Source organism: Alligator mississippiensis, chromosome 1 (genome assembly GCF_030867095.1).
Source record: "Alligator mississippiensis isolate rAllMis1 chromosome 1, rAllMis1, whole genome shotgun sequence".
Lineage (NCBI taxonomy): Eukaryota > Metazoa > Chordata > Crocodylia > Alligatoridae > Alligator > Alligator mississippiensis.
The window spans coordinates 220801568-220820239 of record NC_081824.1 but is presented as its reverse complement, the minus strand read 5'-3'; the positions used below and the strand labels follow the sequence as shown (position 1 = coordinate 220820239).

General features: G+C 41.0%; 1 protein-coding gene across 4 annotated transcripts in view; it reads right to left on the bottom strand.

The window, feature by feature from the left end:
- TASP1 (taspase 1) overlaps positions 1-18672 on the bottom strand; it is a 161668-nt gene that overhangs the window by 129663 nt on the left and 13333 nt on the right. For 3 of the 4 annotated variants that reach the window (XM_006260835.3, XM_019500826.1, XM_019500827.2), the window contains exons 4-6: positions 16923-16991; positions 4770-4890; positions 3123-3207 (exon numbers count right to left, since the gene is read on the bottom strand). In XM_006260835.3, coding sequence (XP_006260897.1) covers positions 3123-3207; positions 4770-4890; positions 16923-16991 — 275 coding nt within the window. Of the gene's footprint in view, positions 1-3122; positions 3208-4769; positions 4891-7595; positions 7643-16922; positions 16992-18672 lie in introns of those variants that run through there. The other variant, XM_019500828.2, reaches the window with a different exon arrangement.

Below are 18672 nucleotides of genomic sequence, written 5' to 3'. Positions count from 1 at the left end.
TCTATAATACCCTACATCTTCCTTCTTCTCTTTCTTAAAGATAGGCACTATATTTGCCCCTTTTCAATCACCTAAAACCTCACTCGACCTCCACAAGTTCTCAATGAGGATAGCCAAGAACTCTAAAAGTACCTGTCAATTCCTTCAGTACCCTGGGATGCATCCCATCCATCCCTACCAATCTGAACACATCTAGCTTTTCCAAGTACCTAACTTAGTAGTGCTCAAGCTTTTTGTCCACAGGGTCAGAGGGGTGGTTCCTGGTCCCTCCGCAGGCCAGATCAGGCTGGTGGACCAAATTCAGTGCCCAGGCATGCGCGGAGAGCCCCATCTATTCCTGTGGAGGAGGGCAGGGAGCAAAAGGAGGCTTGGCCTTAGCCCAATCTGGCCCAGAGTTGGGGAGGCAGGGAAGCTGCTGCTCCAGCCCCAACCTGGCCCCATAAAGAGAGAAGGAATGCCCTGGGCCTGTAGGAGGAAGAGCGTGTAGACTGCCCCAACCTGACTGGGAAAAGAGAAGGAGGCGTATCCCAGCCCCACAGGTTGAGAAGGTGCCCCAACCTGGCCACGTGGAGGGAAGGGGATGTGGCCTGACCCTGTCCATGCAGGGGAGGATCAACCCCCTACATGGGGCTTAGGATTTTGGCATCAGGGAAGAGGAGCAGTTTTAACTGCCACTGTTCCCCCACCAAAATTCCTGTCCCATAGGCTGAACTCCAAGGCTCCAAGGGCTGCATTTAGCCCACAGGCTGGAGGTTGAGCACCCCTGCCCTAACCTGTTAGACTATTTTAAGCTGTTTGTCTCCTTCCCTATCTTTGTTGCCAACTGTGTTCATCATCTGGTAGCTTCCCCTGTACCAAAGTAAAAAGAGACAAATACTTCAGCTTTGTCTGCATCACCCATAACTAAATTGCTTTGCACATCCCATAAGGGACCTATAGTTCCTCTTAATGTATCAAAAGTAAGTCAAAGTAATAATATGCTAAGTAGCTAGCGGTAAGTTTAGAAAAGAAAGACGATAAGTTTCTCCTCCTCTTGCCCTTCCCCCAGCGAGAAAAAAACATCCGTTATAAATTCACCAGCTTGTCCTAGGAAGGGACTAAGAGAACATTACTCAATTGGCTGTGCAATCTCAGTTGTGGCTTCTGGACAACCTTGCATCAGTACCAATCCACGTTCTCACTTAGCCAACTACAAGAACTGGGGGAAATTTTATCCTTAATATATAGCATTACCATGCTGCTGTTCCTCTTGAACGGAGGTACACCCATTACCATAAGGTCTCCTGAATCTGTTCTCCAGCAATAAGTATTTTGTGGAGCTACTATATGTCTTTAACAGAAGTAGAGAAACATCTGGATCTCTTGGTGCTTATGTGGAGGTAATGCCTCATTTAATGATCCAAAGCCAGTCACTTCAAATAAAAGTCATGGAAAATGTCTGGAACTCAAAATCAAGTCCTCCCTGTTCAGAAGACGAAACAAAAGAATTTCATGAAGCTATCATGGCCTATGAGGAACCTGTATTTGTGCTCATCCTATCTCCTGATGCTTGTCATTTAAAGATGAATATATGCATTAAGCAAAAGCTTGAGTCAGCTCTCAAAGTGGAAACATGATGCACCTCAATCCTTTCTTTAAAGTTTCTGCTGACTGTAAGCAAAACACTGTAGCATAGTGCACAACTCCAGAACAGAGAATGTACTACTTTCCTGTTGAAGATCTACATTTATGTACCACATTGATGAACTGGGGAGGGGAGCAGGAAAGCATGGGGGTTTTTTTGTTTGGTTTGGGTTTGTTTGGGTTTTGTTTTGTTTGTTTGTTTGTTTTTGGGGGGGGGTTGTTTCCTCCTAGGTGGTCAAGGAAAACTGCACTAAAATATAGGGTCTACTCACCTATCAAAAATCTCATTTTATTGACCTATTTCTGTAAGCTAAATAGAGACCCATTCTTTAGGGTCACCAATTAGCCACAGAATACTGCCTTTCATTTCATAGGCTCAGTGTAGTTGACTTTGCCTTGGAGAGCTAAGATGGAACATCTGAGGTTATTCTTATAGGTTGCCTCTGAAGTCTTAGTTCTATTTACACAAAATCTACCTTGAAAACTTTTTCTAAGAACAGAAAGGAGGAAGGGTGGGGGTGCAAAGGAAGAAGAAAAACACTGCCATATCCTGGGTTTTTTCCCCACCCTCAGACAGTTAAGGCATGTTTATATCACAATGGCCATAGCTGGGCACTTCAGGGTGAAAAAGTCCTGCCCACTTGCTCCTGCTCCTTGTGTGCTGAATGTCATAAGCATTTATGTAGCTGCCATTGTGGCAGTCCTGAGACAAACATTTTTTTTAATCATCTAGCATATCCAAGATGATGTATACAAATCATATTTTATATTCATTACATAAAACTAACTGAATTCCCATTCAAATGTAGATCAACAAGAAAATGTTATAGGAAGAGAAACACATTTGTTGCATATTGGTATCTAATCAAAGTATTACATTACTAACCATTAACAATTAAATTAGCTATTATTTACTTAAAATAGTAAAATAATAAAAATAGTACAAATTGAACACCAGATTAAAGCTAATTATTTCAAATCAGGGTCTCTTGCTTGCTACTTTAAACGTGACAATTCAGGAACAGCTTAATTTAAATCAATGTACCTTGAGGGGGGAGGTTATATTCACTTAGAGCATTCAAAGTCTATCAGACACAAAACCAGATTGGATGTTGCATTTTTCCCCCCCAATCATTTTTGATATATCCAAAGTTTTCCATTTGGGCAGAGGGAGTGGGGGGGGGAAGTCAGCAAGTATTGTAATTTAAACATTTCTCTAAAAGCTGGAAAATGAAGCCACCACAAAAAGAAGAGCACGGGGAAATTAACGCTCAACATCATATCGCTGTCCATCCACAATATCTCATTCTATTCACAGCTGCACAAAGTGCACAAGATGTTCCAAGATCAGAGAACAAAGCAAAGCTTCCTTTCGCAGACACGCTATTGCTGATTTGTAACAAACAGCATCAGCCTTCCTTGGATAAGAATAACCTTCAAATATTGCATGCATTAAAGACCAAAGGCTAAAGTAAAGCAAAGCAGAATAAAGCAATTACCAAGGTGGAATTCTGCCAGCAGAGAGTTTTCCCTTCTGCCCTTCACACAACAACCTATTTGCAACTGAAACTGGATTCTTGATTCCTGAAAAAGAAAATTAACAGAAAATAAGAATGAAAAAAACAAAGTTGGGGGGCAGTATCTAGAATTGCAGAATTTATTTTGGCAAACTAGTACCAGGAATTCAGTTCTACTTAGTTTCCATAACTTGGCTAATTCATAAAACTATGTAGCGCAGTATCAATGATTTTAACTTAATGATAAAATTCGTAAAGAAAAAAAAAGTATAGCTACAAGACTGTCAGTACTGTTAAAAGGTAACACTTCTTTTTTGGTTTTCGTTAAAAAGAAGTGCTAATGTAACATACTTAACATTAGCAGAGACTCCCCTGTTACACAAGTTCAAAGCAAGCAACCAAAAAAGATGATGTTCTTTTCCTGAAGCTGCAGCAATCAACTTAAAAATAGATGCAAGGAAAGTTGAATACTACAGGCAAGAACTCTTCCCTATTTTCAATCAGATGTATTTTTATATTCAATTTCTAGCAAGAACTCAAGGAGAAGAAAGCTCAGAAGATTGTTTGCAGCCCTTCACGAACTATTCATGCTTACACATTTATTTACTTTGAAAGACTGAAAGATCCATCTGTCATTTAGATGTTGTAAAAGTGTGCATGTCAGGAGTATGTTTCTTACTATTGCTTTCATTTTTGGTACCTGAACAACTTGACAGTATTCTTTTAACAGCATTCTATGCTAATATTTAAAACAAATACTAAAAATATAAGCTAAAGTATAAGAAATAGTCAGTTTAAAACTATTCAAGGAGGTGAAAGTAGCACTTTTAGAAGCAATTGTTTTATAAGACTTGAATTTGAAAGCAAATCCCATTTAGAAATTCATTAAATCTTATGCACTAATGGTACTACAGCCCAAGAAAATAAAGCAAACCTAACCAAACTGCCTTAGCCAAGTGCAAAAAGTGACAGATTTCTGAACAAACAGCAGCAAAAAACTCCGTTATATTCAAGACAGCTTCTTTCCCAAATAAAATAACTAGCTGTTGGAGATGCTCTACAATTTTTTTTAAAGAAGCATGTAATATTTGGTTTTGTTCATCTCATTGCAGACAGCTTCTCTATTTTGTGTATGCATTTTATTCTGATATAAAGATATAGCACTTTACAGCAAAGCCACCATCTAAACCAAGAAGCATTTCATGTAAGCAACCCTAACTCTACAGGTAGTGGGGGACAACCTTTTTCATAGGTGTGCCACAAATTAGTCCCAAACCCTCCCAAATTAGTCCCTTCCCATCCCCTGCTCTGCTTTCTACTCCCTGACTGATCTGTTCCTCTACTCGTTTGCTTGCTGTACATGTGCCACAGGTTGGCCACCACTACTTTAGAGGATTGGAGCCTGTGTCAAGTCAAAATTAATTCATGCAGACTATTACGAGACAGAATATTCAAACAAAGTACACAGCTTTGGGGCCATTCTCCTCCCATCAATTTTAACAGCAGAAGAACTAAACCCAAGTCCGAGAGCAGACTTAGAATTTCCCACTCCCCTCACCCTGCCCCAAAGGTAAATGTTAAATGTTTACATCTAAAATATTTAGATTTTATAATGCCACAGCAACATACCACTCAGTGCTCCAACTGCTCCAAAATTGAGTGATTTTCCATCCATTATGCTGGCATCACATTCTATCTCCCCCAAAAGATTTAGGTTAGACCCCATTCCTGCATTTGTAAAGGGAGAATCCTAAAACACAAGAAAAGAACACAGTTAGACCGTGACTGCAGCCATTATTGACATATCAGAAGCTCACAACAACTATGAACCTAAACATACTAAGCTTTCTTCTCCAATGCTGTAGAAAGGGATGAAAAGTTGTTCAGGCGGTCATCTTACACTATTACAACACATTCTTACACCACCAATCATAATTAAGGACCTACTTAATTCATGGTTTTGCAGATTTCACGGAAACCACGAAATCTGGGATTGTCTGCAAAATCCACAAAAATCAAAACTTTAATGAAAATAAAATGCTGCCTCCCCAGCAGGATGGCACCAGCTGGCTGTGCGGCTGACAGGCGATAGATGGGATGGTAGCTGCCCCCTCATCCCGCCTCCCCCCTAGGGCCTCTTCACCAATTAGCACCAAGGGGTGGGGCTGCCGCAAAATCAGCTCTCCATGCTGCAAGTGGGCCACAAAAAACCCTTTGTCTCGCCACAGTTTAAGTAGGTCTCTAATCGTAATGTGTATTATCTAAAACATACTACACAATAAGGATGAATCTGGCTACAAAGAAACCCAGGAGGATCTCCTCTCACTACAGCCTTGAGTTTTGGCAAGACATAATCTTCCCCAAGAAAGGGCTCCCAAATCTTTCTACCAAATAATTCTGGTATATAAATCCACTGTAAAAGGCCACATATCAAGGCCTTGCTAGTAGAAATTGAAGGTAAAGTGATAGTGAATAGAATTACAAAAAACTAGAACTCTTGGTTCCAAAATGATACCTTTTATTAGACCTTTATTAGACAAATAATAATAAATATTATTATTAAAATATTATTTAATATTATTAAAATAAAATAAAAATGATAAATATGGTCCAATAAAAGGTATCATTTTGGAACCAAGAGTTCTAGTTTTTTGTATGTCTTTTTTTCTCAGACCAACACGGCTACCAAGTACACCAGGAATAGAATTTGCATTCACTTTTCCTTAAAATTAAAATTAAGATTTGCATTTTGTCTACACAATGCCTATACAGCGCTCGAAGGAAAAAAAACAACACAGAGGAAGCAGTGCCACTTACAAGGCACATAGCAAAAGTTCCACCAACTTAAGAACAGTTATTTCTATGAGCTGGTAATGTCTTCAGGACAGACTATAATGGTAAAGAAGTGTAATTTCTTACAGACTTGGGGAAAAAAACAAAAAACAACACACACACACACACACACAAAAACAACAAAGAAGCAGTGCTTTACTTTCAACTTGGTGTGCCCCTGCATCAAGGGCTGCACATGCCCAAAAATTCTGATTCAATCAGCTATTGGATTAATGCTCCAAAAAGCCTTGCTCAACAGCTCAGTCTATACAGATGCTAGGGAGCTGGGTCAAACTAACGTACTTCCTCTTCCGGTAAAGCACTGTTTTGTTTTTCCATATCTGTCAGCAGCCTTTATGTTTTGTCTGGTGTGTTTTCATAGCAAATGTATAAAAACTGGTAATGCATTAGCTTAATATTCCCATAGCACTTCCGTACTCATGGTTCCCAACTAAGTAAAGTCACATATCTTAGATTTAAAGGGCACACAATTAGTCTATCAGCACTGCTAGTTTCTTCATACACAGCAATGTAAAGTACTGGAGAGTTCAGAAGAGTAGTTTATATTAAACTTGAGCAGGCAGATACATCTGGAAGAAGTGTCAGAATCAACTGTAAAACCTAACAGAGAAAAGTAAGGTACACTTGTCCTTTAGATTAAATAGTGCATGCCTTCTCCCTTAAGTTTTGTACCTTCATTTCTATTAGTGAAGAGCCACCAATAAGGATGTTATACAAGAAACTGCTCATCTAAATTTAACTACCAAACAAATTGGTACAAAAAAAAAAAAATCTAATAGAATTAGGAATGCAAAATGGAATTTAAGTTTTGTTTCAGGTCCTTAAAGAAAACTGAAGAAAAAGATGAGTATATACTAACCTTCACCCTAAAAGAACAATCCTAAAAACGTATTTTAAATATTACTGGTCTAGACTACAGAAAATAGCCATTTTGACCAAGGAAGGGGAGACATCCACTAGATAAGGACTGCACAATTATTTGGGCCGGATGGCCACATAGGGAGTTCTCATCAGCTACCATGGGCTGGGTCAATGCCCTTCCCCCACTCCCCTCCCAGTAACAACTCGCTAAAACTCCCTCTGGGATCAAGACAGCTGGGCAAGGCTGATCCACTCCCCACACACCCTGCCCTGGTGGGGGGTGGGGAATGTGTATATGGGGGGAAGGGTGTTTGGGGTGTGTTGGGGGGCTGCCTGAGTGCTAGGTCCCAGGATCCAATCAGAAGGGAGAGGAGGGAGGGAGGAGGTAGGGGGCATGTGCAGCAGAGCTCACCCAGGCGGTGCAGCCCACAACTCCCTCAAAGGCACTCCATATGGGACCAAGTCCTGCCCAAGGCAGCCCAAGTCGTGTTCCCTCCACACCCACCCACCTGGCCCCAGCCCCTGCTAGCACACAGCTTCTGGCAGGGCTGTTCCTAGTGCTGTTCTGCTCCCCTCCCTCCAGTGAGACCTGCCTGGTTGCAACTTCCCCCCACCTGCCCGGAGCAGCACAGCAAGGGCAAAAGCAGGAGGAGGAACCACCGCTGGAGGTGTGCAAACATGATTCACAAGATAAATCCTAAGATTTCAAATAGGAATTGACAGGGTCAAAAACATTTGTACCTGCTGTGGTCCAAGTTCTTTGCAGTAGAATTGCTCTATTATTTTTTCTGTAGTCAAAAAAAAAAGAGTATGATGAGCTGGCATTTTACAAGAGGTGTCCTGAGACTAATGATGATGCCTTGAGTCTAACTGAGCTGGCGTATGAAAGAAATTTTTCAATCCTTGCTAAAAGGCAAGATTTTGAGCCATCTCCAAATGTACATGTAAGCATTTGTGTGAGTTTTGTGCCCACCTCAAGACATGAGAATACAAACAAACAACTGGAAAGCAACTATAAACACAAAGGTATTAATACATTGGTATTGCTTAGTTAGCTTTTAAATGATCAGTAGTGAGAAATTCAAAACCTCTCATCACTGCCACTGGTTTAGCTTGTGGAGGAGGTGAAGTCCAGGCGTCCTCAGACAGAAGGCCAGGTGGAGTTGCACCTTTCAGACTAACTAAAGTGGAGACACATAAGGTTTTATAAGCAACAGCTTGCTTCATCAAATGCTATGAAAATAAATTAGAAAAAAAAGGTTTCTGCAGTTAACTGTGAAGACCTCACTGAGGAATCCTTTATTAAAAAAGGCTCAGGATACACCCTCCAACAGGTCCCTTTTTAATACTTTTCTGTATTCCCTGCCCCTCAGCTGAAACATGGAGGAAATACATGAGCCCATATAATAAAAACGGGAAACTTCCCCCATGTATGCAGAATGCACTAATCAAATCAACCCTGTAAACACAGGCTGTGTTAGAGCAAAGGGGTAAGGCACGGAACATTTGACTAAGAGAAAAACATTTGCTGGCTCAGCTCAGTGAACAGTGTTCAAGAGGGGGTGGGAAGAAGTGAGGTCACCTTCTTAAAAAACATGAGAGAAAGAAGAGCAAGGAGCACCACCAGGGCTTTAGCCAACTTTTACAATCTCCCAGCCTCAAATGCTATGGAAAAAAAAAAAATAGTCCCAGGTTTACAAGTAGGGAGTAAATACGGTTGTGCCAAAAGGCTATTAAAAAGTGCTGAGGTCACTAGAAAATAAATAAATAAGTGCCACAGAACGCTGTCTAACATCTCTCCCAACTATACAGATGGCCCAATACAAGGTGTCACCAAAAGAACCATTGCTTCTCATTTCCTGGACAGTCGCAGCTACAATAATCTGACCCAGCATAGAGGATATCAAAATTTGCTATCTACAATGGAAAATCCTCAACATGAAGCTGAGGAAGGACACAGTATTTAATATCTCTTCCACCAACACAATTGGTCCAATAAAAAATATCACAAGAACGTTGCTTCTCACAGTGCTGAAGCATCTTTGTTCTAAAAGCTGTCCAACTCTCTTTTGTCATGACCCAAAGGTATGATTTTGTGTATGCTTCGGCACTAGAATTATCCCCGTGGGATTACAGCGGGATTACAGCTTCATTGCACGGTGGAGTTTTGCTGCACAGAGAACCCGCGTGCAAAGGAGAGAGTTCCCGCCACTTTGCAGCTGTCTTTGCAGGGTGCATTTTCTTTGCAGCACAGAAATGCATGGTGCAGTTCCCGCTATTCGAATGCAAATTTGTTTCCCGCTATTGGCTAGTTCTAAATTATTCCCACATGGCAGCTAGCAATTGGCCTGCTAGCCGTATAAGAGGCTTGAGCGGTTTCCGCCCAAGCCGAGGAGGACTCCACATCGATCTCGTGGGGACTCTGGGTACACGGCAGGGCAATAGAAACCCTGTGTGAGATCCAGAGGAGTTTGGCGGCCTGATCCACCACCCACCTCTTCCCGTGTTCGTGCAGTAACCTTCTTTAAGACGTATCTACGAGTTTTCAGCTTTGTGGCGCGCTTGTCCAGGACATCCGGAGTTCTGTTTGCGTGGAGCCTAGCAAACTCCACGTGATTGTTCGTGTTCTTTTTGTTTGTAACCACAACTCAAGCAAGTTTTCCAGCCTGCACCGCGACCATCCCGGTGTAAGTAAACAATCTTAAAATCTACCATTATGCATCTGTGCCTAATTCTAGATCGGCGCCCGCCCTCTCCAACCCGGCGTGCCCGGGCTGCCGGCCACAGCCCGCATGCAGCGCGACAAGGGCTGCGGGTTCGCACCCGGCCCGCACATCTTTGACCAAGAAGGATCAGATAATTGAGGGACCTGAAGACTTAGGCTTCTGCTGTTTGTTCCAAAGGTATAAAACCTAACAGTATCAACCACACAGGAACACTCACGTCAGGGCAGTGGTGCTCTTGTGATTTACTACAGCTTTTGGCTAAAGAAAGATGGTGCCTTAAGTCATCTTCAGGATAAACAGAACAAAGTAAAATAACAGTAATTTTAGGCATACGGTCCTCACCTCCTAGCAACTGTATCTGCCTCTATGGGAAAGACATCAAAAATCTCTGGTACCAGATCCCTAGATTTCTTCTCCTGTCTTCTGTTTTAAGGATAACTGAGAGAGTGTCATTGATACTAACTGGTCCTTTCAATAAGGAAGTTCTTGATATTTTCTGCAATTGGTCCAATGAAGATCCAAGCACTAAAGGATGCATGATTTGATGATGTGGCCAATTCTGAAGATCTAAGCAGCAAGAAGTTGCATAAGCTCATTCCAACAGAACAAAGCTCTTAAAATGTTAATGTTTGTCACCTGAGCCAACACGGCAGTAAGTCCCATTTGGTAGCATACTCCATCAAAACCAGAGAAGATCCTAGGAACAAAGTGGGGAGAACTTCACCAGAAAAAGCCAGCCTTGATACCAATAAAAAACTTTCAACAGAAGTGCTCAAACCCAAGCCACTGATCATGGTGCCTATCAAGTTTCAGTGAGCACTATAATCATGGATAGAACAGAAAGTGGAAATGCTCCTCTACTTCTGGCATATGCAAGCGCATGAAATGCACTACTTGTATGCACTCTTTTTTATCTGGCTCTTTGGAGGCCAAATCAGCCATGATCAACATTTTGGGAATTGGATTCCATATAAAATGGCTATGCAGTAACTAACTATAATACAATTTAAGGAAATCCTTCCAAGCGTGCAAAGACATTCTTAGCACTCACTGAAATAAATGAACCAGACCCATCAGGACAAATGAGCCCTTTATAAGGTTATCTACAAACACTTGGTGCCACAGAAGGGCCAATTTTAGCATAGTAGTACCTAAGATGACAAAAGTATCAACCTCACAGGAAGCATGGGGAATTACAGAGGCAACCTCAAAGAATATACCTTTAAATTTTGCTTGAAATCAGATATCCTCCTCTACATTTCCAAGCTGCCTCAACTGATCAGTGCAGAAGACAGCTTTGCAGGGCAGAGGCAGGCCTTATCAGCAACAGGAGGTGGGAAAGGTGAGGAAAGCAGAGATGGTCCAAAGCATTTTAGTCAGAGGCTTTCAACCACATCAAGATTCCTGGTATTTACACCTCCAGTGAATGATTCTAACATTTGATTCTTTTAGCTACTGAAATAATGTGAAATTTTAGGATCCAAAAATAAAGAGTTAAATTTAAAAATAGTCAACAAAAGTTTTAGCTCATCTTGTAATTGCTCCTAAACTACTGAAGCCATCATTTTCATTTTTGAACTCCTTCTCTAGTTCAAGATACATTTACAGATGTAGATGTATTTACAGATGTTTTGGCAGTTTCACAGGCACGCTGAAGTTCCTAACTGTGGTCAAAGCTGGAATGACTCTATAAAGTTACTCAACTTTAACAATCTGGAATTTCACCTAGCCAAATAGTAACAATGCTCTACTTTCAACATATGGTGATACTTTCAGCTATCTCAGAGAGAGTTTTAGCCAAGCTTTATTTGCACACATTTGCAACTGTTAAATGTGATTCAAGGGGCATGCATCTAACCCCACATCTTTTAACACAAAGCTCATAAAACCGTTTATTTTGGGAGGTGTGGGAGCCCTGAAAAGCCTGAAGGGATGAACTGGATCCCATTCTACCTAGATCTGTTTTAAAAAGTTCTTTAAGATGATCTTAAGTCACTGATAATTGCACTCAGCACATATCCACTTAAAATCATCCATGTTATGCTAAGCCAATAACTGAAATCTTTTATTTTTAGTTCTGTAACACAGCACTTAACTAGAAGTAAACATTTTTTCCAAAAGTCCAGATGCATTTAACTTTGATTTTGTGTTTCTTTTACGGTAAAACTAGAGTTGGGTATTTGACCTGTGAAATAAAGTTCGGTCAACTGACCAGTAAATATCAGTCAAAAATTGTACCAATTGCCAACAGGTCAAAATAATACACAGAAAAAGCACAACAAACGTGTAAAAAAACTTTTTAAAATCATATTTCTGCCAAGAATACTACCAAAAAATGTAGTTTTTTTGTAAAATTGCTATAATCTTTGACCTGTCAAAAAGATGCAGTTAACTGACCAGTCACTGAAATTTTATTGAAAGCTAGAGAGGGTCACTGGTCAAATCAAATGAGTCAAATATATTTTAGATTTCTATAACTGGTATTTTAGCTGTACTCCGTATCCAGCAAGCAATACGGAAAGTTCTCTCTCTATTCAACTGCAGCTTTTACTAGCAACAACAATCTTGCTTTTATTTACAGAGTACCTTCTCTCTTTGAATAAATTAGTTCTCAGATCTGACCTCAGTGGCATTTGTTTAGCCTTTTAATAAGTCAGAAAACATTAGCAACTAGTATTGCACAAACTGGATTTATATGTTTAGACATAAATCAAAGTACTTGCAAACTTTGTCAGTACAATTTTTGGCTGTTAGTAAGTTTTCTCTTGTATCCCCATGTTGAAGAATATCTATTGCCGGAGACAAAATATTTATTCTTGTTTTCTTTTGCGTCTCTTTCCAGCATCTACACAGTAGACTCTCTGAAGTGTTTTAAAGATATACAAAAGCTTAAAATCATATGGAATTCTTCTAGTCTGCCATAAATGAAATCAACATGTGGTTTTCTTATACAATGCAAGTCTTTTAAAAACTAGCCCAATTTCTTTGTGTTCCAAAACAAATTCAATAGTCAGTTCATGATGTGGCAGCTCATAACAGAATTGTGGACAGCAAATCATTGAGTCTCAAAGAATCATGCACTAAGTGATCAGTCCTATGAAGTATCCCTCACTCTTGCTCAGAATCACTACTTTAAATCTTTTTTTTTTTTTTTAATCTGCAACAGTAAAGACAGCATCTTCATTTACTTCTAAACAATGAGATGTGGCAGACAAACTCTGGAAAACATTCACTACTGCTGCCACTATCAGCTTGCCAAATATGGTTGATACTTTGAAGATCAGCATTCATATTTCATTGATGTTCATTAATTTGTACACATAAGCTACTTTGTCACCACAACTGCTAGCATGTTATCTTACTCATGGCAGAGCTTATTTCATTTGCAAGATTGATGCAGTCCAGCAAAGAATGACTGTTCTTTCTCCGTTTAGAGCCTGCAAAAATAAGAAAAAAAACAGCAGCATACCACAAGCAAACTGTCAGCTTGCTCATAAAAGATCAAGAGCAAATCTTGCTCCTCAATAAGTCTTTGAAGTGATGCCTCTTGGATGGACTGAAATTCTGTGTAATAGGAGTTGTGTAACTGAATGGAACTGGGGGGAAAAAAATCCATCTTTTGTGACACTTCCCTGAAAAGATATTTGTGCCTTCCACAAACTGCTTTCTTTTCAGATTTTTGGAACACAAAATTGAGTAGCCTAGAGATTTGGAAAAGTGACAAAATAGCTAAGATTAATTAGTTGTAATCTATTCTATAGCATCCAAAGTATAAAAAAAAGTTAGCATCAATACTTGGAATTTGATTCTGTTGTTGCAAACTAAATAGGTTCTTTGTACTTCAACTAAAAATAAAAGATTTACTCTTAAAAAAAAAATCAAATCAGTGTTACAGCAGTAGAGGTAAGCAAGCTTAATTCACATAAAGACTTCACAATACTTTTTGACTCGAGTCAGACTGATTTTCTTCTTAATAAGGTAAAGCTTTTTCATATAAAAGACAGTCAACATGAACACCCACACTTTTAAATGACTATTGCTCTACAATATGGGGGGGGGGGGGAGCAGAGGGTAAAGAAAGAGAGATTGATTCACCTATTGTCACTATATGCTATTTCCATTTCTAGCATGTAATTGTTGCACATAGTAGTAGAAAGGAAACATTTGAAAAACAAAGATGTGTATCTAAAGATAAATATGACATGACTCAGGGCCCATATTTTTTTTTTACTTTTTTCTTAAAATAATGTACCTTTCAAGCTGACGTTTTATTAAGATCAGTTTTTGCAACAGAGCATACCTAGACATTAATTCCAAGTACCCTCACTTATGCAAATTACCACGTATCACAAATCTCTGCCCCTCTTCCTATATTAGCTTATAATGGCATAGGTCAAATTTAAGGCACTTAATAGCCTGGTCCAAATATATTTACAAATGTGACATTTGGTTAAATGTGTTGTGCTTGAGCAATGTATCCTTGTCCTTTAGCATGGAAAGTTCAATGTTAAGAAGCTGGCTTCTTTAGCTGCTAGTCCAACTATGGAATTAACTCGAACAGGAACCAAAGACCATCACAGATAACACCATCTTCTGCTTCAAGTGGATAGCGCACTTTTGACTTTGCTTCTTCCAACATAACCACCCAACTGCACATTCATTTAAACAAGGATCCAAACAAAACTCTACAAAGCAAAGCACTCCACTGTATGCAATTCTCAACCCAGGGCAAGACAAAAAAATTATACAAAGAAGTTAGTAGCGTTATTTACTATGTTACTGAAAAGTCCTCAGATAGTTATGGTGATGAGGGGAGTACAGTGACCAACACAGACTAGAATTACATAAAAAGGAGTGGCGCACCTTAAATAGCTAGAATTTATCAAACTGGAGACACTATGACTACTAGCATAGTTATAAAAAATATTAAAATACACTAAAGTACAACCAGAAGTTAAGACATGGAGAGAGATAGAATAGTATATTGGAATAGCTTGCGTTAACTTAATTTTAAGTTAAATGTAGCTTCTAGAAGAACAAGTCATGATATAAGCCTTTATCTTTATTCTGAAGTTGGAGAAAAGTTTCAATAAGTTAGCAAATGATCATCCCTTCTTTGAGAAAAACTTTATGAAGTAATTACATTATAAAAAAGGATCCTTAAAAGCATTAGTCTTAAGGTCAGACTTGTTTAACATATTACAGTAAAACCTCATGAATCCAGGTCTAAGAAATCCAGCACTGGAGGGGCTGCTCTGGGACCAGCTGCCACTCCCCTCCGCGCCCCCTGGACACAGAGGGGAAAGCTCACATGCGGCAGCTGCTGCCGCCATTAACCACCCTGCACCGCACGTGGCTGCTCCGGGACCACCCAATGCTACCTCCTCCCTGCCTCTCCACACACCCAGCTGCTCCATGACCGGCTGCTGCTCAGATTTCAAAAATCCAGCATCTTCAGATATCCTGCAGGTGCTCAGTCCTGAGCATGCCGGATTCACAAAGTTATACTGTATAGTTTTCAGGTAGTTCTGCAATGTGATACAAGCATCTCTCCAATGTCTTCATAGTTTATTCCAGCAGACCAGACACATTAAATGAATCCAGTATATAAAAAGTAGCTAATCTATTTTGACAACATTTTTCCATTTGGCAGAAAACTGGTTTATTAAAAGTGAGCTTGAGTTTCACTCCAATATGGAGCTATCCCAATTAGAATAAGAGGTATTAGAACATGTTAACACAATAAAACAAAGGAAGATAAATTCTAACAAATTAATTTACAGCAAATGAGATGAAAGTCAAACGCAGATTACAGATCTGAAGGAAGCGCAGGGTGACACCATATACAAGATGGCTTTTGCAGGCAAAGGTGTACTTCATTCGATAGTAGTACAAATTTGCATGTGTCCACAGATAAAAATGCCATTTAAAACCAATGACTCAACCAGGGTGTCAGAGCATGCTAGGGTGCTCTGAAATAAAGGGTGCCATGGGGCTCCATGTAGTGTAAGCACCATTAGGTGTGTAAACATGATTCACAAGACAAACCCAGAGATTTCAAACAGGAAACCATAATATTAAAAAATCATCTGGGCCTGTTGTGCTCTAAATTCTTTGCAACAGCAAAACTGCCCTATACTTTTTCCGCTGTCAGAAAATGACTGAAAACTAAGAGCTGGTATTTTCCAAGGGGTGCCTTGAGTGTAAAAAAAGTCAAGGACTACTGATTTAAGCTGTTAGAGCAGGGGTCGGCAACCCCTGGCATGCGTGCCAAGCATGGCACATGAGGCCATCTTGCTCAGCACACCACGGCCAGCCACGGCTCTGAGTAGCTGCTGCCAGTGACAGAGCCTGGGCTGCTCCCAGCAGGGCTTGTAGCTGTTTGTAGCCAGCCTGGGCTCTGGGCAGCTGCAGCAAGCAATGGGCAGGCTGCAAACAGTTGCGTCAGGCTCCACAGCTCCAGCATCAGCTCCATGCTGGCGGCAACTGCGTGCACGCCTCGGGGTGGGCTGTGCTGCCCTGCTGTTTGCCACGAGGTGCGTGCACAGTCGCCACCAGCATGGAGCTGAGGCCAGAGCTGTGGAGCCCAGCATAGCTGTTTGCAGCCTGTCCACTGCTTGCTGCAGCTGCCCAGAGCCTAGGATGGCTACAAATAGCTGCACCGGGCTCCAGAGCCCAGTCATCAGCTCTGTGCCAGGAGCGGTGGGACACCAGGGTTGCACTGCCTCAGGCCCCTCTCCTGAGACACGCAGGCACGCACCGGTACAGAACTGATGCCTGGGCTCCAGAGCCCAGCACAGCTGTTTGCAGCCGGCCCCAGCTCTGGGTAGCTGCTGCCAGCCAGGAGCCCGAGTTGTTCTTAGCAGGCAGCTGGGACGCTGCTGCTGGGAGCAGCCCAGGCTCCAGCAGCTACCCAGAGCTGGGGCCGGCTGCTGCCGGGAGGCTACGAACAGCTGCTCCCTCTCCAGCCCTGGCCCCGACTCCAGGACCAGGAGACTGCTGGGGCCAGGGCCAGAGGGCAGCAGCTGTTTGTAGCCTCCCAGCTGCAGCCGGCCCCGGCTCTGGGTAGCTGCTGACCACCACAGAGCCCAGGCTGGGGGGGCACAATCAGGGCATCATGCCATGTACCCCCTAACATCATTTTGTTTTTCTGGCATGCCAGCACTCCGGCACCTTCCAAAGTAGGCATTGTGGGGGTTTTCAGCACTCCGGCCAAAAAACGTTGCCTACCCCTGTGCTACAGTACTGTCTGTAAACTACCTGTTTAAATGAATAGCCTAACAGTCCTGAGTTACGGCAATAAACCAAATGAACATGTTAATTCTGGAATAAAAGTAAATACCTCTAGTTCAATTAGTGCTGCAGTCACTGCGTCAGTTGCAAGAGCACCAGCCTGTAATTTTTCAATTGCCTGGAAAACAGAATTTTAGTTGAAGAATTTAGATTTAGATACATGTCTAGCAACAATAACTTTTTTTTTTTGTCACTGAGTAGAAACAGAATCCCCACACCAACCAGCTTCCAATCTAGGAGGACACAAAACAAGGAGATTGAAGTTTGTGTGCATCATGAAGATCTGGAGTCATAATCATATTATTCAGGTACTACTAGATCACACTATCTTAATAGCAAATGTCTGTGTTTGAATGTGTAGTAATACAAGTTACAACTCTTCCAGGTCATGACAGTTCTCAGATACCAACCAAGAAGAGCAAGTATGTAACATCTACCTTTGCTCTTATCTTAACATGAAGGATCAAACTAGACTAGATCAGAATGGCTGCTATCAAAACATTTAGTTACAGAAATGAGTACAATGCAAGATTAAAGCTGAGCAATACATAAATACAAAGCAAAACAATATTACCTTTGTTCAGGCACTATATAGTTACAGGTTTAACACATAATATGAATTTGAGAAACTGGTATGCTAGACATAGCCTGGAATCAACTCCTGCTCCCAGCACAGTTGTGGGAACTAACTATAGATGTCAGCTCAGTACAAGAAGAAACAATCCAAGGTTTGCCTTAAGATCTTTGATGGCTCCCACGCTAAAGGAATCAAATGAAATCTCAAGTTACTGATATTAGGTCCCAAACAGACATTACATTTAAAATGCAATTAGCTGGTTAATCACGTCTTTTAAATCAAATGCACCCTCATCTTTAGTGACCTGACCACACAGCCAATCAATTAATGGTGCAATGAAATGAGGGACAAGCTCCAAAGTTATTGTACAGATTTTGAATAGTAACTTTGTGGCTGGTTCCTATCATACCTTCAACTGAAGGTATGCTCCAGAGGAGGCTGGGAGTGCCCCACAGCAAGGGAATCCCTTCACCTGATCAGAGCACCCAGCCACAGGAACGCAGGGAGCCAAGCTTGCTACTTGCTGGTGCAGGTGGAGCCCGATCCCCATATCTGGTGTGGCAGGAAATGCAACTGTTGGGATCCCACATCAGATCCCATGAACACCTTTACTTTAATATCTGCAGGTGCCTTACAGTTGGTCTCAACAGCAAACAAAAATTATTTGAGTAATTTCAATGGATAAGAGAGGTACTGTAGAATTTTTGTGGATAGAGATCCCAGATTTAATTTTTTTTTTAAGTATGTCTAGGGATATCAATCCCCAGACCAGGACAGCAGTACTGAGCTAGAAACACTAAGGGAGTTAAGACAGGTTGTGGCAACAGGGAACACAGTAATAATGGGGGGACTTCAACTATCCATAAATAGACTAAGTCAATCTAACATCCGGCCATGATCCAGAGATCAAATTTGTCAAAGTTATGGCACCTACAAGAGGAAAAGCCATTCCTGACCTAGTCTTAAATAGTGCACAGGATTTGGTGCAAACTGTAAGCGTGACCAAGACACTAGGCAATAGTGCCCACAATGCAATTGAGTTTGAAAACCACGTAGGAGGGGAGACAAGAAAGTCTACCACAATAGCCTTTACCTTTAAAAAAGGGAGACGACAAAATGAGGAAGCTACTTAGGCAGAAATGGAAAACAAACCTTAATGAAGAAAATAAACAGAAAAAGAGTATAAACACTGGCAAAGCAAATATAAAACTATAATAAAACA